Source organism: Fulmarus glacialis, unplaced genomic scaffold, assembly GCF_000690835.1.
Source record: "Fulmarus glacialis isolate BGI_N327 unplaced genomic scaffold, ASM69083v1 scaffold3217, whole genome shotgun sequence".
Taxonomy (NCBI): Eukaryota; Metazoa; Chordata; class Aves; order Procellariiformes; family Procellariidae; genus Fulmarus; species Fulmarus glacialis.
In genome coordinates, this window is record NW_009224984.1 from 84,255 (window position 1) to 107,709 (window position 23,455).

The window sequence follows — 23,455 nt, forward strand, 5'->3', positions numbered from 1 at the left end:
TTCTAATAGTTTGCTTCAACACGTTCCACTTTACATGCAGAAACTAAATGCAAGCCCTGAGAAAGGCTGCAAGAGAGCAAAAAAGGTTCCTTTTTTACATTTACTCTCTAGAGACAAAATGGTCAGAACTGCCTCCCGTACAAGCTTTATATTTGCACATATGGGAACCAGGTGGAACAGGTACACTCTGTCCCTCTGGAAGCATTTATGAAAAAGAAAGCATCTCAGTGCAGAGTTTCATCAATGCTACATCTTGGAGAGTCAGTACAGTACAATGCTATGTCTTGGAGAGAGAGGCAGCACAACTCTGCTATGCACCAAGCACTGAACCTTGGCTAAAAACTGAAAAACAATCTTTGCCATATGTATCTTGCCTACCCCAAATAGTTTAAACAGCTTACTTCAGGGTTACTTTCCTGTCACACATCTGGGAAGGGAAAAAAATACATACAGTAACACAACAGCTAGAAACATTCTACTTTGAGTCTTTCTCTTCCTGTGCTTCATTGGCACATCTTACTTTCCCAGAAATTGCTTTCTTTTTGATTGAAAAAAAGATCTACCGTTCAAGATTGGAATTGGCAACATTTAAAAAGCAATCTCAAACCCATCTGGAAGTATTTAAATTGAACTTACTGTAAAATGTCAGTGGAATCTCCTTGAAGGTACTGTCACGAACAAACTATAAATACAACAGAAAAGTAATTTTAAAATTTAAAAGAAAGAGCACTTGCCTTCTAGTTTCCTAATGAGTGTGGGTAGGATTCACTGATCTAAAAGTTAGGCTATGCTATTTGCCTAGGTCCTCTCATTCATTGTTGAGGAAGAATGTAATCTCAAGAAGATAGCTGAGATAGATAAGGATGCCTATTTTTCTCCACAGGCTATTGAGGCTGGTGAGTTTAATGACATAGCAATTCAGCCACACAATATTTCTTTCAAAGAGGGAGTGCCTCAAGGATTTAGAAGTGATTTATTTTCCTGGAGTGATAAAGTGTACCTGAACCAAAGAGCAGATCTGGGCCAGTTCACATTGGAGTTCCAAATGCAAATATTCTGCAATTATTTGGTGGTGAAAAAACAAATTCTAACTATTGAGTGCAGTGTATCATTCATGATTATATTTGGGTAACTGGGAGCTATGGAATGTGATGTCTGCTGAAGAAACAGAGGGACCAGAGAATCGCTTATGAATTATAACATACATGGTTTTACAGATCCTGCCAAAAAAAATGAAGGGATCATTATTTAAAGAGTACCTTAATTTGAATGTACTTAATCAACTTCTTCAGGATTGTGAGCAACTGATCATTTCCAACAGGCAGATCTGACAAAAGAAATAGGCATGTAAGAGGAAACATACATCTGTGTTCATTTTACTTTCATTTACAGTGATCAGGAGATGTAATCACTCTGAAACACTCACACCAAGTGTGTACTTGTACTTATACATTCTTCCATATTAGTGGAAAAGATAGCCTACGGCATTTTGTCTTCCATATACTTGACTTTCACAGAATTTCAAAGTGTTGCCATGTTTTCAAGCAAGGTTCTTCCACAAAATGAGTAGTGAGGTAAATTTTCTGTTTCTTATTCCACATAGGAATTGTGTCTTTAAAGGAATTAACTTTTTTAAGTTCTTGCACCTACATAACATGTAAACAGATTCAGAAGAGTGTGTATAAATTCCATGAACTAATACTCACCTGCTGGATATAGGAGTTTATCAATAACATGAATGACACCATTGGTTGCCATGAGATCAGATTCTCTTGATTTCAGTTCATTAACCAGAAGAGTATCGTTCACCTGGTAAAGGATGAAAAGAGAAAGCAAGTTATCAGAGACATTAAAAAACAACCCCAAACCCTAATATAACATTCAGAGAAATGCGTCCCATTCTGTAATGTGGATAGACATGGAATGTCAAATTCCTGTTACAAGGCTGTGTCAGGGAGACTTCTTTTTCAACACTTAACTGTTTTCAAGTAGAGTTTCCCTCCTTGGATGGTTTTAAGAATGTTTGTCACACCAGGCTCAAAGCCACTTCCAATGAAAATCCCTTGTGTCAAGTGGTAAAGAAGAATATTCCTGAGAGCATTTTTGTCTCCTATTTAAAAAGAAAAGTAGGAGTAAAAATTAAATGGTAATGGATAGTTCTTCCTGGAAATTCTAAGCCAGAAAAAAGCATAGTATGAATGAAACTACCATGAACATATAAAATTTGAATCTGTTAAAATGATGGTAAAGGGGAAAAACCAACCATACGACAAAAAAGGCACTCAGAACATAATAATAAAGATGCTATGAGAACTCGTATACAAAGGAACAGAAAAGCGGCCAGAATTTTCCTATTTTTCTGTATTATGTTCTCTTATTTGCTTGTACCTCTAATCAGAATTTTTTTCCCTTTTCTTAAGTATGCTCCACAAATCATTCGCAAACACAATAATTTCAGGACCACTAAGCAGTCAGCAATATCAAATTTCACCAAGCTGCTAGATAAACTCCAGCCTTAACACTGTTGCAATTAAAGGGAACCACAGCTAACAATTAATATAATTATTCTCTTGTGGCAAAACCTTTCTGACGTGACTGGGGATAACTCACAACTTTTTATATACACACATCTTTTCCCATCTGGGGCAGGAGAAAGTTGCTATTTCCTTCAGGCAGAAAAGAAGGAGTCATTTGGAGTGCTGGTTTTGTCTATTCTTACAGAGAAGAGATGCAGCTTGGAGAAATTGGGAAAGGGGAAAAAAAACCCGTTCTAGGGATGATTTCTATATTTCAAAGTTTGACATTCCTATTTGGGAAGAAAAGAAAAAAAAAACCCAACATTTTCAAGACTGTCTTAAAAAGGAAATGGATTCTGGAGCACAAATTAGTGTCCTCACAGGGTTCTCTGGTGCTCTGGGTCTATGGAAGTTCAGAATCATAGGATGGGCTGTAGGAATACCCACAACCTCCCCAGGAGACAGAGTACCAAGCAGAGCAGTTTTAAAATACTTCTGCTTGCCATTACATGGAATATTGACCATTCTAGTACAAGTTTCATACTAGCATTACACTCTGATATTGATTGTTATTAGGAGTTTCAGCCTTGATGAAACAGCAATGGAAATACTGTCTGGTTATAATTTTTTCCTCGCGTCTCTTTGAGCGAACATTTTCATTTTTCTGCTTTTTGCTTTGATCACCGATACTACTGCAATTCACTTTACTTAATTAAATGTTCTTTTTCTTCCTACTAAAATTAGTACTGAGATTTTGTGACTGGACCATTCACAGATAGCATCAAGTTACATGCAAAGCCTAAACATGGCCATTCATAAGCTGTTTTCACAAACTATCAGATTACCCTTGTTCTGTGCCACAATGGTTACTGGTTAAAATAATCTTTGTTTTGTGTCTTCCTTACAGATAAAGAAAATACTTCTTTATATTCCTTAAAAAGATTATATATTTTAAGGTTTAATTTTTATGGAGAAAACAACATAATGTTTTTAAATAAAGCCAAGACAGAATTCCAGAAAGTAATTTGACACAAAAAAATGGACATTCTGCTGCAAAAAAAGTAATGAGGGTAAACTAAAATTTCATCTGCCAAAGAAAGTAAGTAGAAACTGAGTCACGATAGGAAAAGATAGTACATAAAGCCCCTTGAAAAACAGAATGGCAAATATAATTTTATTCTTAATTATAAAAATAATCCGAAATGGCATCGGCCTTGGGTACAACGTCAAGTTGTGAATTGAAGACAAAAATAATAGACCTGATAAACTCAATCTTAGTTAATAAAATAACTATATAGTCCAATAAGAACAAAACAATGGCATTTATCCAGTTACTTCAGTTCACAGCCTTGAGACAAGCTTCATTTCATTTTAGAGCTATCTAATGTTAGTCTTTTAGGTTATCTGTTAATTTACTGTTAGTCACTGGAGACACACCACACTAGAAGGTAATTTAGACCACTACCATAAATTTAAATGGCTGAAGAGATAATTCAAATTCACAGTGCCTCATTAGTGAGTTAAAGGCTGTATAAAGCTGGGGATGCTGCTTATCAATGCTCTGATCTGTGGGATTCAAGGCAACCACTCCTCCCGCACTTGTGCACAGGCCAGAGTCACATTACTCTCAAATAAACTAAAAATATTTATAGTGCTGTGGTTACAGTCTACCCCTCTAGAGGGAAATTCTGCAGGAGATTTGAAGTATTCACTGTGCATTTCTTCTCTTAAGGAAATAAAGCATGTCATTAAAGAAACTACTTTTAAATCTTGTGAAAAATCTATATAATTCCAGAGTTTACAAGTGTAAGATGAAAAGAAATTACAGAAATTGGCATTTAGCAATATATATTGAACATTTAACTTGTAGAGCACAGGTGATATCAGAGATCACTGGGTGGAGGCAGAGAAGAGAAAGGAAAGGCAGGAAAATCAATAATACATATCTTTTAATGCAATGGTCACAATTAGAAAAGAAATGTGATAGAAGAGACTTTTCAGTTTAAAAAATCTATAGCAAGGTTGAATGATGAAAAGTTGAAGCTAATTAAGTGAATGCAGATTTTAACTTGGAAGGTAATTACACCTTGGAATAATATATCAAGGATTGAAACTTAAATTTAAATTCAGGTTGGATGCTTTTTTCCAAAAAGATATTTTCTCTATCTCCCAAGAAGGAATTAATTTAGGGAAGTCCTATGACCTCCTCTATGCAAAAGGTAAACTGTTTTATTTTACATCTTTTGTGTAAGAAACGCACTAGGCACTTTTCCCATCAGTTTTACCTTTGCTTATATTTCTAGTTTTCTTATGTTACTTACTTATCAATATATCCTTATCGTCATCAGTCAAACCTTTAAAAGCATCGTTAGTTGGAACAAACAGAGTCCATTCTCCAGGCCGTGACAGAACATCATCTAAATCTGCAGCTTTCACCAGACTGAGGAAAACACTGTTTACAACAAACAGACAAAACACAAATACATTTTGTTGAAGTGTAGTAACTATACTTTGGCCCAGGCACTTAGTTCCCTCATTTTTTCTGATAGTGCATCAATCTTCAAACACTCTCACTATTTCCAGAAATAAAGACAGTGGAGGAGGAAAATGAGAAAAAAAAAATACAGTCTTAAGAGTAGCAGACTGAGGAAAAAGGATTTGAGAAAAAAAAATACATTGGCAGCCTGGATCAGAGCAGAATTCATCAAACAAAAACCCCACAGATCAAAGAAATGAAGGGAGGATGCAAAGGTAGTTGCTCTCTCTAGGAGTATTGAGATACTTGCAGGAAGAGATCAGAAATATGTACCGGAAGGATATACAATCATGCTGCACCTATATGGAATTGTACTGCTCCTTAATTAAACCTCCAGACTCTGCTGCATTTATAGCTCTGGATGCACCATCCAATCCATTTTGTCCTCTTACTCCTCTCATTCTGATGTCTTACTGTCTCCTATGTGCCGTAAACAACCATTCTAGCATAAAGTCTGGGAGCCCTTTTAGCATACAGCTGGAGGAGAACACTTTTTCTTTCTCAACCCCCCCCCCCCTTTTTTTTTTTTTTGAGGAGGTAATAACCCCTTCCCTGCCCTTCCTGCCCCGCAAACTCCAACAGTCCACAACTATTTCTCAGACCAGCTATGCTGTATATACAGCTACCCTCTCTAGGAAAATGTCAGTGCTGTCAAAACTGCTACTTACCTAAAACGTTTATCATTTCTCAGCATTTCATGCAATGTCTTTTCTGCTGGATTGATGATCTGTCTGAAGACGTGAATAAAACCATTCCTTCCTTCTTTACTTCCTCTGACCATGCATGAATTTTCAATACATACAGCCTAATTAAAAGAGAAACAAGTGTAGCTATTCACACAATGATACACATTTAAACGTATTTGATAAAATGAGATGCTTCCCAACAGGTTCCTACATTTAAAAATAATATTCATATGTGTTTCCTACAGTCAAATTGTGTGTTCTTACCAGGAAATCTGGTATTGCTTGAGAAAACAAAAGTAGCAAAATCTGGAGTAAGTTAATATGGTATAAATATTTCCCTTGAGAATGTTCTTAATTAGTTCTAAAAACCAGCTTTAAAAATTTGTAATTAATGTAGTGCCAAATCTGGAATCTTGTTTCATTCTCCCAAAGAGTCTTCCATGCAAACAAAGTTCCCATCAACAAGGGTCAGATTTTCATTTTTTCCTAGCTGAAAAGCTTAAAGATTTTTGCCAGATAGTCGTAATGGTAAATGTTGGAGATTTCATTCAGTTTTGTCTTTTATTCTTTATGACTCTTCAATTTCATAGTTGAGATACATATTGTTAGAAAGCCCCATTCACTTACTGTGCGATACACAAAGACTCTAAGCAGTTTTCCTCCAATTGTCTCCAGCTCTTGTCCATTGTACAGTTCATTGAGCCCAACTTTCACTTTTATAATGTGATTTTGCAGGATCGTTTTAAGAAGGCGTTGATCCATCCTTAAAGTGTCATCTACAAAGCCGTTTAATATATAGTGATTTATATAGTGAATTTTCATTCAAATAAGGTTAACTATGGATGCTATATTAAAAGACCATGGAAATACTGAATCTTTCTTTGAAATGCTTGAGTTAAGTCTTGGACATATCTGTGTACACAGAAAATTAATTGTTAAGTAGTTTCTGCAAATTGCCACTCCTTAAACTCAGAGATGAACTTTTGACATAGCCCTGATTAGTTACTGTAAATGATACGGCAGATGATTTATATGTGCTACTAACCTGAGAAAGCACCATTCAGAGGTGCCAGGAGAGTGTATTGGCCTTCTGGTCTTAGAGAAGATGCCAGTCCTAGCTGTGCCACCAGGTCTGTAAAAGTAGTCTGCTGGGCACCCCCAAGCTCAATTACTTGCTTGGCTGCAAATAAAGGAGTAAGAAAAGGTATTTTAGCACACAATTTATTCCTTTTCCTGATTTGGATTCTCCATGCTTATCCATAACAATATATCTGAGGGAATCTAGGAAAGATTGTAGAAAACATCTTCAATGTAAGAAGTTTTTCATACACATCACTGACCAGAATCAGGAATTAGCACTTCATCGATGAGGTGGATAACGCCGTTGCTTGTCACAATATCTTTGCGTTTCACCATCTTCACTCCATTCACAGTCAGACTTTCACCGTCACAACCAACTTCAACTGTGTTTCCTTCCAAGGTTTCATAGACGGCTCCACCTGTGATGGCTTCAGAGCACTGGAGAGTATTTAAAATATGGAACTTCACGAGAGCTGTGGAGAAATGAGCAGGAAGTTCATATACAGACGTTTGGACACATATATTCATATATATATATAAAAAATTCACACATAGGTGTGGGATAAATTATTACATCTACACTATTTTTAATAGTTTACTAGTTTATGTAGCATATTTTCTTATTTGCACTCATAGATTCTTTATTGAAAGTTATTTATATAAGAATTGATACTATAGACCTCTAAACATCTATGGTCAAAAATCTTTGGCATCCCTTATATTATGAAAACTATACTGGTTATGCTGTGATCTGCATGTTACAGAGTATATAACTTGGTGACTGCAGATGATATGCTCCAAATGGACCTCTGAGTACAAAACTCTATAGGCTATGCAAAGTCAGCCCCAGATTTGTATTTTGTTATGCCTTACTATATAAGTGAGATTCAGTGCACTATCCTCTGTGGGTACGAAAAGAATCAGCCAAAAATTCCTGAAAGCAAACTGAAAAAAATAATTAAAAAACCACAACAAAAATGCCATGTTATTTCAGGATTCCATTTCTAGTCACTGTCTCCCATTAAAATTAGCCCAGATCCCCCTTTTCACCATTCTCCACTGAGATATTGAACAGTGACTTAATTAGGCTATAATGAAATGATGGAGAACTTGTCCAGTGCAGTGGAGACCATAAATGAGAATAGAAATGTAGCCTTCCATTACATTACTGTTCACATAACAGACTGATTCAGTAATTACTTAGTTTTATTGTAGTTCTCAGAAGAATAAGTGTGCTGACTGTTATAATTTGTCAGAATATATAGTATGAATTCAGTTCTACTTGCAGGACAGAACTTGCCTTTTATAAGAACATGTCCTTTTTGTACAAAAAAACTGTTCATGAGAAAACTATGAGAGAATCCCACATTCAGACAGCCCTGCATTTCTAGAGGCAGGAATCTCCATCGGAACTATGCAGTTGAACTATTAGAAACATCAATGTGCCTATATTTTCACAGTTTCCGTTAAACTGTTTTGGAAACTAAGTTTTCAGTGAATTTGAATCCTTAGATAACTGGAAAAATCAGAGACACAAGAAATAACTCCTCCCATATATGTGAAAGTACAGGTGCTTAATTTCAGAGACACTAGGATAATGTAGTTTCTACCTCCTGATCTACTCACCTGTATTTCTCATTTGCAAAAAAAGGTTACATACCTTCAGAAGCCACCTTGTCACCCATGATCCTTTCTAAGACTCCCCTTGGAAGTCTCTCAAAAGCTTCATTAGTAGGAGCAAAGAGTGTGTAATGACCAGGCCTTCCAAGAATATCCAAGACATCTGATGTGATGGCAGCAGCCTACAAAATATATTTTTTTTTAATACCAGTTATTTAAAATATTACCAAAATAGTTTCACCTAGTGCCCACAGGTACTTTAACGTTAGACTGAGATCAGTGTTCTAGAAAGATGAAAAAATTAATTGACAAAAAGGAATGGAAAATTAATTTTGTGGGAAAAAATATGTCTTGATATACTGAGTTACATCCTTAATTTAGCACACAGTACTCAATAAATTCTGATAGAGGTGACAACAGGGCAGAAATTTTTATTATTATGGCCTGAATTTTTAAATGAAAAAGTGAACATACAGGTTTTGAGAAATTAGATCAAAGAAATAGTCTATCAAAGCTAATAATTTACCCCTGAAATAATAATAAAAATGTATTACAGGTGTGTGACTAATTTGATTAAATACAAGGAGGAGGTTTTGAATCACAATAGGAGGCTGAGGGGCGACCTCATTGCTCTCTATAGTTTCCTGAGGAGGGGAAGTGCAGAGGGAGGTGCTGAGCTCTTCTCCCTGGTATCCAGTGACAGGACGTGTGGGAATAGTTCAAAGCTGCATCAGGGGAGGTTCAGACTTGACATTGGGAAACATTTCTTTACAGAGAGGGTGGACAAACACTGGAACAGGCTTCCTAGAGAGGTGGTCGATGCCCCAAGCCTGTCAGTGTTTAAGAGGCATTTGGACAATGCCCTTAATACCATGCTTTAACTTTTGGTCAGCCCTGAACTGGTCAGGCAGTTGGACTAGATGATCATTGTAGATCCCTTCCAACTGAAATATAATATTCTATTCTATTCTATCTCAGGCTTTGAGGCCAGGAAAAATTATCTCCAGGTTTTTAATCCCTAAAATGTCACTCAGCTCTGGACATTAAAAAAGTAAAATTAAACACAATTGATGAAAAATTCTGAACTTTCTAGTAATGAAGAGGGGAAAGCAGTCTGAACTAAATGAAACCCAATTCAATATTTTTCAAAAAAATATAATTTCCCTTTTATTCCTTAAATAAATCTTCTTAACTTGCTTATAAATCTCTTCTGTACAACCTCACAATTTGGGTGTGAATAAGATAAAGTGCATATGAAACTGGCAAACTGGAAGATGGGAATAACCATCCTAAAAGAAATGTCATATTAGCATCTCAGGGCTGATTTTGTTTAATGGTTTCATTAGTAGATTTGCTTTTGGAGCCAAAGTCATTAAAGCAGTATGAAGTGCAGAGGCACGCACACAGGAATTAGCAGTATGTGCCATAGGCAGGGACTCCACCCTTTGAAAAGTCAAAAAGGCAGAGTGCAATGTGATGCAACTGAAAGGAAAACAAGCACGATGCTAGCATGTATCCTGGAAACCAGTAAGTTTTTTCAAGCAGAGTTAGGGAGGTATGCAAGTTAATATAAAAAGAATAAATGACCTTATCTAGGATTAGGTGAAAATGTCTCCTTAGAGTTCACAAAAGTTAAACTCAGATAGAGGAGATACAAGAAAGAATGCACAGGAAAATATGAAATAGAGAGGGCTTCTTTTTCAACTGGAGACTAGAAAGGGTTGGCTTTTATATTCAGTTTTTTAAAGGGATTAAATGATGTGGTTGCCTATAACTGTCATGGACTGGATTTAAGAGATTCAGAGGGCCTTTTCCACCTTTATGCCTATGCATTTAAAATATTTTTTGTATTTACTGAGGAGATGGAGGAGGGAAAAGGACAACAGATATTTGCAAAACCATGGCATTTTTTTTTAAACATGTGCAGCATGATATCCCATTACGCTAAGCAGACATATCTTCTAGAAGAAGGAGAAATTAGAAACTTGGACAGAGAAAAAACTCTGCTTCCTCTCTGCAAGAAAAATCCTTCCTACATGTATCTACTGGTGTTCTGAAACTTCCTATAAGTCAGGTTCTGGAATTTATTTGGGTTTTTTACCATTTTCTATTGTCCGGTTTGAAATTATTCTTATTTATCTAGCACCAGACACTGTAACTTATGCTCACATGTTTCATTACCTCAGTACCTGAGGAGAAGACACACTTTTTTATGTGCACACACATTCTGTTCTATTGATGTGGTCTTATTTGATCCACAAAAGAGCAGAGGCAGACTCCTTATGTAAAATATACTTTGCCTTTTTATATAGCTAGATTTGCAATATTAGCTGGAGTTCTTAATTTAATTTATTTCTGTCTCTTACTTAACTAACCCTTCTTACTTCCAGGTATCACACACAAATAGAAAAGAAAGAAGAAAAAAATAAAAGACCAGAGAAGTGTTTTTATTTTTGTCCACTTACTCTGAGAGATGAAAGATCATCCTCGACTTCAATGAAATCTTGAATGGTATTTCCAACAGCAGTCAGGACACGATCAATGACATGAACAACACCATTGGTAGCAATCTGGTTGCCATGGATGACCCTGGCACAGTTAACAGTAACAACCTATATTTGAAGAATCAAGCAGAGGAAGATTAAGCATGAATTTGATCATATACTTGGAATCTGATTCTTACAGGTTGGCATGTATGTACTGTACATTACCTATTCACTGTTGTTCTTTCAGTTTTTATTTTAAATTTTAAGTAAAACCTTGTAAGATTTGAAAGGCTGACTAAGCTTCTGGAAAGCTAGCAGCAGATTCATCCAGGCTACATTGATTTCATATTGATGTTTTATTTCTTATTGCAATTATTCAAATTTGTTTTCCATATCTGGTTAATATGGTGATTGTATTGGTTTTTACTGATGTAAACTGTAGTCCAACATAAACATTTTGATGCATTTAAGGCAACAAAAATGATTAACTTGGCTGGGAGATTTCTAGCATTTATAAAAATGATTTTTTTTCCAGCCAAGTAATGGATGTATGTCCCCTACAATCTTAAATGCTGCTACCGTGCTCTCCAATTCAAAGAAAAGATCTGATTTAATATTATTTTGTAAACACATGAAGATTAATAGTAGGTTTTGCTCTCAGATTTATTATGATCATATATTTTGGCCACAAAAGGCTTTGTCTTTTAGGAAGAAAGTTCATTCTCATTTGAACTTTGATTTCTAATCAGCAAACAGCACATGTTCGTTAATTCTTTCTTAGTGATTAGTCTACACAGCAGACAGAATTTCTTCAAGAGAAAATGTATTTATTTTTGTCAGTGGCAACTGACTTGCTAGATGTTAAACTTTCTATCACATATTTTCTTAGCTATAGAAGGAAATAAAGGAAAGAGTAATGGCTGTAACTGAATAATTATATTAGGAAAAAAAAAAAGAGCATAGACTTACCCCATTAGGATAATGGTTAATGAGCAATTTCTGGTCATTATACATAGACACCAGAGTCATGCCATTCTTAAGATCTTTTGTCAACATGCGCATGTTTACCATGTGGTGGTGGAGAGCGTTATACAGTTCAATATTTACATTGTCAACCAAATTCCTGTGAATTTCCTGAAGAAGAAAGGAATTTAATTAATTAATTAGAAGCTTCAAAACATTCTTCCAGTTGGAAGGATGTGCATATTGCTTTACCTTAACATATGTTTTCAAAGTATTCAACAATGGATATTTCCTGTTAGGAGACACGACTTTGATACCTTTAGTCTGATTTTCTCACAAATGGAAGACAAGAGGTCTCATCACAGACAAATCATTGGAAGAGCTTTGATTCAATATTTAACTAAAAACATTACTAAAAGGACACCTGAATCACTGACAAAGTACAATTATACTCTACATCATGCAATTGTTGGAATTCCTGCCAGATAGTTTCCCCCAAACTATGCTAATAACACTAACAATATTAATATTTGTCATGCAAGAGCTTAAATAAGAAACACAGTTGCTTAGTAATCCTGAAAATAAATTCAGACTCTCTAGCTTCAGCAACGCATGTTAAACATGCAAATTATTTTATTGTAACTTATGTAATGTCCTTTTATATCTAAAATATCAATATTGTTTTTAGTCTACCTTATCATAGACTAGCTGTTGCAGCTAAAACAACATTAGCTGAAAGAGAAACACACTTCAACACATGCACGCACACACACACATGCTTACGGAATTTAATTGCTCCCAGGCTTCATTGCTTGGTGCAAAAAAAGTGTATGATCCTCTTCCCTCAATCTCTTCTCTCAGCTTTGATATGTCAGAATACTGCTGCGTGGAGGTTGCTCCCACAATACCAAGTGTACCATATACATGATCAATAGGAGTAACTAAAATAAACATGAGATAAGAATACTGTAAACTCTTCAGTCATCCAGTTTCTCACAATCAAATCTACTTTGTTTCTTTTGGTTGGACAATAGTATTGCCTTTCTGAAACTGTTTAAATCAATATTAAAACAACATGCTTGGATTAAAATTCCATTGTCAACATACTCAAAAATCATCAACACATCTGCTTGTTTTTTTTTTTTTTTAATTTGCTTAATGAAAAATTAGATCTAACAAAACCTAATATTGTAATGCTTTCTTTAGAAGAGTTGTCTTGTTTTGTGCCAACCCAACCTGAAATGGAAGACTATCCATTGAGGACAATTCCATCTATAATCACAAAAATTTCAATGGAGTGGGTCTCATTTGGTCATGGTGGACCAGAATTCTTCTTGTGAGACCCCTTACTGTTCTTCCAGTGTGTGGTTTGTGCATATATTGATTTATCCAGAGAGTAAGAATGGCCATAGTCTTAGAGTTAAAACACTGCTACATGAGAACAGGATTAATCTCTCCTAATTCTAGGCATCTAGAAGTGAGGCATCTGCATGCGAGGTAGTTGTTCTTGGCTCTTTTTATAGTCATGGAGAGGAACAGGCAATTCTAGAGTGTGACTGACCTCGTCCTAATGTAAACATCTAAAGTGAGATTAATTCATCTAAACAAACAGAACTCTGCCTTAGATATGCCTAACTGTATTATTGAATGTAAAAGCATTAGTTCAGATGTAGGGATCTAAAGTTATGAAATATATTCCTTCTCAGATTACTCTTCCCTGCTGCAATTAATTTTATTTATGCAAAACAGAATAGCACAAATAGGAGAAATCAAGAATTCCTGTCTTCATTTTCACTCCTTCTTAGTTTATTTAAAGCCTATAACATTCTTCTAGTAAATAAGATTCAAGTCTTCTCAGGAAAAGGAATAAACAGAATTTAGATATGCCACACACCATGTCCTGGATTTCTGACCTCACTGGTATGCTTTTGGTTATTCTGGGGTGTGATGAGAATAGGAAAAAAAGTTCTTCTTTGGTAGCTTTGGGAACTGAAGATGCTATCGTTCCTTTCCAATCCAGCAGCTGGAAGGAGCTGGGAAATTCAACTTAAATTGCATGATTGAATTCAGTGCTGGTTGATTTTTAACTGTTGGCTGTATGCAAATGAAGCTGTATATTCTCAGGCAGTAATTCTTAAAAAGAGGCAATCATTTCTCAAGATGACCACCCTTGAAAGTCTCCTGTGTTGTAATGCTTCTCATATACTGACTCATCCATATGAAAGTAAGCTTGTACCTGCAGGACATCCCCTCGTACCATCCATCTTCATATAGCCAGGACAGCACTCATATAAGACAGTTCTGTGGGATATACACAAAAGCACAATTAAATAATACACAGGACAAATGTATATAATTTTAGCTGAATCTAAGTTTTAATTTTTTTATTATTAATTTTTCATTGTTAAGTACACACTCTCCAGATCTTCATCCCTTTTTTATCATTCAACTTTTTCTGTATAGACTACAAATTGGTTGTATTTTACTAAATACAAGGCTTTTGAGTTTACAGAATGACTGCCATCATTAAGTTTAAGTGCTAGGAAGGAACATGGGAGGGCATGTGGAACTCATGTAGAGTTATTGAAAGATAATGTGACTAGAACAGCAGCTGAAGAAAATTAGTTTAACTGGTCTATTTTGAAAAGATTAGATGGGATGGAAGAAAAGGAAAAATAAAGAAAGTGAGGCCATTGAGAGAAACTGGTGGCAGGAAGGTTGTAAAGGAAAAAGAAAAAAATTAATTGAACTGAACAGAAATTAAAATGACAAAACCACATGAGGTCACCTGCATACTGGACATAGGAACTAAAAAGGTATTTAGGAGAAGGTCCTGTGGATTATATGGTGATAGAAAGTGGGATGACAGAGCTCAGTTTTTCAAGGAAGACTTTGAAGAAGCTCAGGAATGAGGGAGAGAACTAATTAAGAACAGACAAAAGCAGGTTATAGAGAAGGAAGTCACTAAAGACTGGGTGGTTAGACACAAGGGAAAGTTCGCTGGTAAATGTAGTGAGGATGAAAACCAGACTACAAGAAATCAAAACCAGAGTTAAAACAGTATGTCATCACAGCATACATAGAATTAGCAATACCAGGGACCAGGAACTGTTATATAATGAAGTTAACAAAATATTCTCATTCTTGAATAAGTGTAAGCTATACAGAACAGCAAACCAGGGCTAACTGATAATTCTGTACTGTAACAGTCAATTTAGCATTGATGGTCTTATAACATATAATGTCTTCTTAATTAATATGACAGAAATAAAAGCTCTCCCATAGATCTGCTTGACAAATTCTCCTGTCTTACACGACAGTGCAAATTCACTAAAGTTATCACAGATTTTGACTCCTCAGAAGAGGGAATGCCAACAAATTATAAAATCTTACCAAAGTCTAAAACATAAACTTTAAACCATTAGACTTTAGATATTACTTTTCAAATTATGGTACACTGTGAATGACAAGCAAAAATTGCCATCACAGTTTTACATAATAGATTTATTTTTATAGGTGTAGCTGATGTTGGCAGTGCTAGAGTTCTGAACACTAATTCCCTGAAGTTTTTTGCTGAGTCTTTACCACTACATTCCAGCTTTTAATTTTTAGACTCTTTGGTGGCAGCTGAGTACACTTCTCTCATTTTTCAGAAACTAAAGCTGACAAAACATTAACCACAAACACATTAAAATGAATAGCTTATTCAAATGAAAAATTGGACTTAAGACCTTCAACACCCAAACTACCTGAAGAGATTAAAAAATGAAAATAGACTGGAAGAACTTTAGCATTACAAAGCATGATTTTAAAAGTGAAGATTATAATTCCGTAATTGAGAGCAATCTGATAGAGCTGGTGAAGATTAAAGAATTTTTTTAAAAAATACATAGTCTTTCATTTCTCTATGCATCTTTTCAACTGAGAAGCTGTATATTGAAAGTATTTGTATAGTTCTTTTCAATACATCTCTTTCTTTAAAGCAGTTCACTGAATGGCTATTTCTTGGGAATGCAAGAATAACATACAGTTTAGGCTACAGATTTTCTAACTAATAAAGAAATTAACCTTGTACTCTTCCTCTTTATTGCATCCCTGCCAGAAACTAATTAAAAAAAAAAAAAAACAAACAGATTAAAGAAAATTGTGTAGCAAAATAGGAGTCAGAATGTTCTCCCAACTGTGTGAATTGCTTTGTCATGAGAAAATATTTTTTCCTTCCATGGAATAGAAAATATTTCCCCCTCACCCCATGAGCAGCTATGAAAGATTGCAGTCTTAATTAGCTTTTGGAAAAAGGAAAGAGGAAGCTGAGTTATAAGCATAGATTAAGACATAGCAAGTTTAGTCTTCTTACCATATGACACAACAATGACACAATTAATGAAAGGCAGAAAATTGGCTGAAGAACATGGTTAAAAAAGAAAATGCTTCTTCAGCCAAGCATTACAAGATCAGTGCCTTTTTTACCATGTAACTTGTTATGTACAGCCCAGGCTTTTTTTCAGTCATCAAGGGTTACTGTAAGTTCCTACTTACAGTATTCATATTCCCTTACAGTTGACTGCAATTAGAAGGTTGATGTACCAGCTGTGCTCAAAATGTAGTGAGAAAGATGGAATGGGAGAAAAGGGGTCTGTATGGAGGATCCCATGATAAGGTTAGAACTAGATAAAACTCAGTGCAAGATGCAGTTCCTCAGCACCATTCATGTATAGACACAGTACACAGGGGAAGTACCATCTCACACCATAAGTTATCCTCATCTCTATCTCCCTACTAGTTCAATATAAGATGGTGCCCAGGAGAAGAAAGCAGCTACTCAGATAACAAGCAGTGCTGCATTCTTGAGTTTTTTGAGGTTTTGGTGTTTTTTTTTTTATTTTAGGGTGGGTTTTTTTGTTTGATTGTTGTTGGGTTTTTTTTAGCACAAAGTTGTTCTGACCTCATCCAAAGGAGTATATTCCAATGGAAAAAGGGGCAGAGCAACACTACCTTATGTCGTTGTTATTCTTAGCTAACACAGCCAGTTTTCAGTTTATTCAGATCAGCTCTCTGACTCATCTGTTTCTACTCCTTGCTGGCATGGAGATAAAATATTGCAGAGAAACAGTGGAAAGACTTCTGGTCCAATAGGCTTTGATTTTAGCAAATCTAAAAGCTGCATCCCAACTGGAAATTTACAGCAGTGAATAGGAAGTGTAAATAATGAAAGCATTCTTAAATTAACATTTTATAGATCATATATATAAGTTAGGGAGGACTTGTTAACATGGAGTTATTAACATGAGAAGAGCCATTGTCCTTTGGATTAGCATTCTTATTACAGTAACCTCTTTAGTCATGTCTGCATTTCTGTTTTGAGTACACAGAGTATAAAACTCCATTAACAGCTAAGACTATGTTATAACAGATGCTCTATTACAGCCACAAAAAAACCTCAGGAGTTCTATGACTTAACTTACTCTCATACACACCGCTTTCCCCCTCTAGCCTTGCTCTGTGAGTGCTTGTACAATGGTAGGAGTGTTAAAAGAGGAGGGAGAAGGTAGGTGATAATTTTGTGTAGACTCTCATGCCCAAATCCACCCAGCCCCACTGCTCAATGTCTTCCTCTGGTTAGTTGTAGCAGGCTTCTTGCTTAGGGCCTTACATAGGCTCTGTAACATGTTTTACAGTTTACATTCCTCTAAATTCTAGTCAATGAAGAGAACAAAGTCACAACCTGATTTTAATTCAATGAGTCCAAACTGCCTATTTTTCCTGACACATGAAGGTATCTATCACTGCATAACTCATTTTACTTCTGGAGCTCAGTAAAGTAATGAATTCCCTGTCAGATTTGTGCTGAGAGTAGGCTTTCTCTCATGGGAAGACATGACATCTATCTAGGAATAAAACCACAGGAGCAGGTTGTTTTCCAAAACTGACTTTGAGAATATCCAAGTTTCAGTCTAAGTCATTTTCAGGAAATACCCTTCTTCCCAATGTGTCTGCAGTAGAATAAAATGTAGTGCCAAAGAAGTCAGTGGTATGGCAGACTTTACTCAAAAGGTGAAGTATTTTGTATGACTTGCAGCATGTCCACTGAAGGAAAAGGGAAGTCAGTATTATAATGCCACCTGGAGGAGAAGGAAAGAGTCTGATAAAAAGTGTAAACTTATGGGTCCTGAAAAAATTAAAGGCAGAGGTGGGGCAAATGACCGTACACAGTCTACTTTGACTGGAAATTGATCATTATTACCATTATCAAATGCGTACAAATCTGCAATTTGTATGAAAAATTAGTTCTAACCTGTCTGGATTTGCTTATAAGAACAAAGCCAAAATCAAAATGGGAGAGACTGGTTAGGATTCCAGACAGTCAATTATGTTCCAAAGAAACTTCTGGAAGTTTAGAATAACCAGATTGCTTGTCTGGGTAGGTTGTTCATCATGATTTGTGCTATGTCCACTGTAACTTACTGCTGTTACTTTCTTCCACCTCCTTAAATAAGTAATTAGTAACCAATAAAGCTACAATAGCAGAAAGTTTAGGGTGACAGCTTGGCCCACGAAAATCAGATCTTTTCCTTGGCTCTGGTGGGGCCATGGTGTCATTCTTCATGTCTAGACTGACTTTACAATTGAGACTTCAAAGCCATGGCAGTGCTTGAAAGGCAAGACTGTGTGTTGGAATCAGTGTCTCACTAAATCGGAAGTATAACTCAGCTCCATTAATTTATGGTACGCTGCCAGAGCACTGAAAACATTTTCTCAGAAAGAAAGTGGAAGAAAATTTCCTCCTACTACATCGTCCCTCAGTCTTTTTCCTAAGAATCCTTTCCAACACTGTGTTATGACATGTAGCATCTTTCATGAATCTCAAAAAATGCAAAGCCTCTGACACCCAACAGGAGCAGTAGAAACCACAATCCAAGACCATTTCAGGTCCTTGCCTGACTACTATCTGATTTGCATGTCTGATTTTAACAGTGCAAAAATTGTTACTGGAGCCATTTTTCTCACATAAATAATCATTTGGGAGTCTTAATCAGTTTTACATTAGTAAGTATAGGGATAATGCTCAAGAAGAACTATGAATATAATTGTTTTTCAGCCAGGACAGATGAACCAGCTGAAAAATGAAACAAAATGTAAAGTTGGCTTTGAAGAAAAATGAAAAAATAAATAGGAAAAGGATACTTTTTAATTATGAAAGTGTCATATATGTAGATGCACTGAAGACAGCATGAGAGACTGTGGCCATATTAGCATGTTCACTGCTAGTGATGCATGCACACTCTGCACCATTCTTTGTCCCCCCCGCCCCCAATTTCCCAGCACAAACCCAGATTGTGTCTGCATCTAATTCTTTGTCAACATGGAATTCTTTAACATTCTGTAAAGAACCGTTCAATCAATTTCATACAAGTTTACAAAGTCTTATAGTTGCAGTTTTAACTTAGAAGTATTCTGTTTGTAAAGGCTCACTTGGATTCAATGTGAGCTATGTGTAATTGTTTAAAGTCAAATATATCTCCCACCCTCTCCTCCCCCCACCTCCCCTCTTTCTATGTTTAGAAACACTCTTTTAAACTTGAAGAATGGACTGGAAAATGTGGATCCTATTTATTTACTCATGACTTTGACAATCAGGAGAATAAAAATATGACTAACTAGTTGCAAATTATCAGTCACTTCTTCTTCAAGCTCTCCTTTCTAGTTTATTTAGTGAATTATTGTTGATCAGAAGGACATTTTCATGAGAATTTAAGAGCTTGTTTACAAAGGGAGTCATCTTCGACTGGCTTAAGTTGCCAACACTGTGGATATTTTTCTTCCATATTAACCTCTGTTAAGGAAACCTTTGGCACAGAAAAAGAAATCTCTATTCCACATTACATTAACATCTAAAACGGTGGTTGATGTTCATTATGAAAGTTTTAAATACAAATCTTACTTTAAATGCAGTTAAGTTCCTCATACATATAATTTGCACCATGTATCAATATAACTTAACATCTTTATGTCTTAGGGCATACAATCTCTTAGTGACTGTTCAAACTGTGTACTTAAATATTACTTGGGCATATGGAAGAGTTTTATAGGCTTTCACTAAAAGACTCCTAATACCCTAAGACAGAGTTGCAATTAAAGCCTGGACTCCCTGTTCACTCAAGCCTTTCTGAAAATGTCACCCCAGACCTATTTGGACCCTGTAAGAGAATAATGGGAAAATAAAAATAATGATTTCCTGTGACAACTGCTGAGAAATTTATCCAAGTAATTGCATAACAGCAAAAGAAAATGTGGTACACGGGAAAAACATTAGTTTATTGTATTGGGTAAACAATGTCAGCCTCTGTTAAATTACTTAGTTCTAAGTGAGACAAGTGGGGCAAACCAAGTTCAGGACTGGGGGTTTTGTATGTCTTCACACTCTGAAGCTGCTCTATAGCTGATGAAGCAGTAGTGACTTTGACATTTTGTCACAGAAAAGGCAATGACTTGCATTCTGAGAGGAAGTGACAATTGAAATATACACGCAGATTCCAAAAGAATGCCAAACTCACCCAGATTTAATCTGTATCCACAACCATATTTTGATTTTTTTTTTCTTTGTGGAGAGGTGTGGTCTGGGCACACAGTTCTGCTGGGTAGTGCTTGAGTTCTTTTAACAACTGGCCTATGAGGTCCCTCTGTGTTTTTGGGTAGGTCACTTAACCTCATATCTCCTCGTGTTTCAAATAGAGCTATGAATACTTAACTCAGAGAAGTATTGCTGAAACTAGTACTCTGAAGCCTCTTAAACTTAAAAAAGACTATTTACTATGCTGTCGTTTTCAGACTATCCAGTCCTTTTGTGATTATTTTTGGCAACAATTATTGGATCAGTTATCCAGGTGGTTTCAGAAGCAGCTAAAGAGAAGCTGTAATCCTGTAAAATTATGAACTGAATTCTTCCTGTGTCTGCATTTGAAACAAACTGTTAATTTGTCTCTGAGAAAAGGAGAGTTTTCTAATTGTACATTATATTATCTCAATGAATGGGGAATAGTTTTGAAACAGAGCATACTTACGCTTTCTTTCCACAGATGGCTCCCTGGTACCAGTTTCTGCAGGTGCTGAAGTATTTCTTTTTTGTTCCTATAACTTGCTGAAGGGCACAGACATTTGGGCTACGGGTGGGAGTGAGAAACATTTTAAAAAGAAGTTTCTGTACATCTTTGGAAAAGTTTTATATAAAATAGCAGCAAATACCGTTTCTGTTGAGCAAGAGTAAGAAATGAACATCTGGCTTCAGTTCCCAGAGCAGGTGTGTTTTCAAGCAACCACAGTGCAAGCTCCTGGGGCTGCCCAGCTGGGTTCCTTGGCAAGCCCACCCTCCCAGCAGGGACAGAAGATTCCCCTCCATTCTGGTTTGACCCTCTGTCTCTGATAGGCAGTGATCGCCAGCTGTGCCTAGTCAAGTCTCAGTATGCCTTACATTTCTCCCTTCCCCCTGTGAAGTGAATTAATTACCAGCCACCCGGGATTGAGCTGTGAATACTATCAGGCTCTTTTCATTAAAGTTTTTGTCTTGTACACATCTGTGCAGCTGAAGGTCATTGGGAGATGGGGAAGAAAAGTGCCTCTTTCTTTATGTAGAAGGAAACCCTGTCGTCTGTAAATCAATCAGCTATTTTGATCACCAACTGTTTGGAGTACCGCAGGCACCTAAGTAAACATTCTGGGAATTACTGGGGACCAAAGGGTAAACTGGCATGTAAATAAAAGGAGCCACAGATTTCAAATGAGGAATACTTTTTCCTTAGCATGGTAATGCACAGAAGAGGAATTTCTTGAGGGGAAATTCCATGGAGCAAAGGCATTTTGTCACTTATTTTTATACTTCTACAATTAAAAAAATTCATCAGTTCAAAAGTTAGAACATATATTTTACATCGGTGGGAAGCCAGTGAACTTTTTTATTTGAAAAGCTCAGTGTGTGTGTGTATGTGTGTGTGTGTGTAACAGGCAGAGGGAATTCAACAAAGAAAGATAAGATGGTAAACAATTCTTATTCACAGAACTTTTTTTACTTAAGAAGACTGAAGGAAAATATGTTTAGACGTGTGTGTCTCCCTGACACCAGCTGTTCAAATTATTTCCGTGTCTCTGAGCAGCCTGGCTTGTAAGCATTGTCTTTTGGGTATCTTGCCGAGCAGCTTGCCGCATTGCTCTAGTGGGAACAAAGGGCTGCCAGTGTATATTCCCATGTTAGAAAGCATTTAAATAGAGTTCATGATTTTCATTAGGATGGAATAAAGAAAGCAAATACCGTGGGATAGGTGTCACATTTGAAAACATATATTAAACATATCTGGCATCCCATTACATTATTTGTGAATGGTAATTAACTTCAGTGATTCTAAAAAGCATGTATTTTATTAATTGAGAAGTGGTGATTTTAGATTTTTCCACATTTTATGATGTTTAACAGTATTTTGTCTCCTTTTGAAACTCCCCAGAAAGCTTTTTATTTAGGAACAATTCTTGTAAAATTAATTGAGAAAGTTCTACTTGAATGATAGTAAGAATTCCTAGAGAAAAATCACATTTAATATAATGTGAGAAGAAAGGAGAGAATAAAGATTAACAAGCTCCCTTTTAAAATAGAAAAAAAAACCAGTTACTTACCCTTGGTCGCGTGCCCTTATTCGACTATGAGTTAAAATCTTGTCATAGTGAGCAGAAGCAGCTGCTTGTTCAAAAGCAGACAACAAAAAAGTGGAAAAGGTGAATAAGAAAAAGATCTTCATCTTTAGTCCTCTGTTGCTTCTGGCAAGTCTAGAAGAGAAAACTGGCAAAGGGTCTGGAGAGCTGACAATTTATATACATGTTGGAAGGTGGTGGGAGGGAACCACAGGATCAACCTGAAACTTCGTACCACCCTCCTTAGAACAGCAGCTTTCGCTGCCATCTTCAGTAACCTAAATTAGTACCATACATTAACCATATAAACCATTTTTTTTAATTCCCGATTGACTAATTTCTTCCTTATTACAGAAGGCATTTTATTCTGCTGACACAACAGCAGAGAAAGTTTGAGAAGTTTAGACTTGACTTATGAATTGGTATTTATAGCACTGAAGCATCCAAAGGTCGTGATCATTGCGTGTGGTTTTGTTCAAACCCAGAGGAAGATGTTGTCTGTTCCCATAAGAACTGCACTGCTTTCCTTTGTTTTCCATGTCCTTACAGTTATCAGCTATGAGCTGTTTAACTAGTGAAGTTGATGAAAGTTCCAAACAATACTGTTGTCAATAACCTGGAATAGCATTTTTGTCTTGAGAAATAAAAGCTGTATTAACACACACTCTGATTATGAAGTAGTTACAGAATCAAATGCAGTATTAGCTTAAGTATTTATTTTCATTCTAATAATAACAGTTGCTATTACATAATGCTTTTATTCAGAACTTTATGTAATCATATAAAAATCACTGAGTATTTAAAAATTTGAAAATATACCTTTCTGTACTTATTAATCAGTCCTTGGGAGCCTCTTGTGAAACAAATGGAAAATGTAATTCCAAGTTGTAA

General features: G+C 36.0%; 1 protein-coding gene across 2 annotated transcripts in view; it reads right to left on the minus strand.

Annotated features, from left to right (window-relative positions):
* Positions 1-22,706, minus strand: part of POSTN (periostin, osteoblast specific factor) — a 35,626-nt gene extending 12,920 nt beyond the window's left edge. For both annotated transcript variants that reach the window (XM_009582314.1, XM_009582315.1), the window contains exons 1-16: positions 22,550-22,706; positions 20,950-21,048; positions 14,124-14,188; positions 12,671-12,828; positions 11,894-12,058; positions 10,904-11,050; positions 8,479-8,620; positions 7,079-7,291; positions 6,784-6,918; positions 6,366-6,514; positions 5,721-5,857; positions 4,838-4,968; positions 1,980-2,110; positions 1,707-1,809; positions 1,260-1,327; positions 637-682 (exon numbers count right to left, since the gene is read on the minus strand). In XM_009582314.1, the coding sequence (XP_009580609.1) occupies positions 637-682; positions 1,260-1,327; positions 1,707-1,809; positions 1,980-2,110; positions 4,838-4,968; positions 5,721-5,857; positions 6,366-6,514; positions 6,784-6,918; positions 7,079-7,291; positions 8,479-8,620; positions 10,904-11,050; positions 11,894-12,058; positions 12,671-12,828; positions 14,124-14,188; positions 20,950-21,048; positions 22,550-22,671 (2,011 nt within the window). In that variant the 5' untranslated portion in view covers positions 22,672-22,706. The remainder of the gene's footprint in view (positions 1-636; positions 683-1,259; positions 1,328-1,706; positions 1,810-1,979; positions 2,111-4,837; positions 4,969-5,720; positions 5,858-6,365; positions 6,515-6,783; positions 6,919-7,078; positions 7,292-8,478; positions 8,621-10,903; positions 11,051-11,893; positions 12,059-12,670; positions 12,829-14,123; positions 14,189-20,949; positions 21,049-22,549) is intronic.
* Positions 22,707-23,455: the final 749 nt, after the last annotated feature.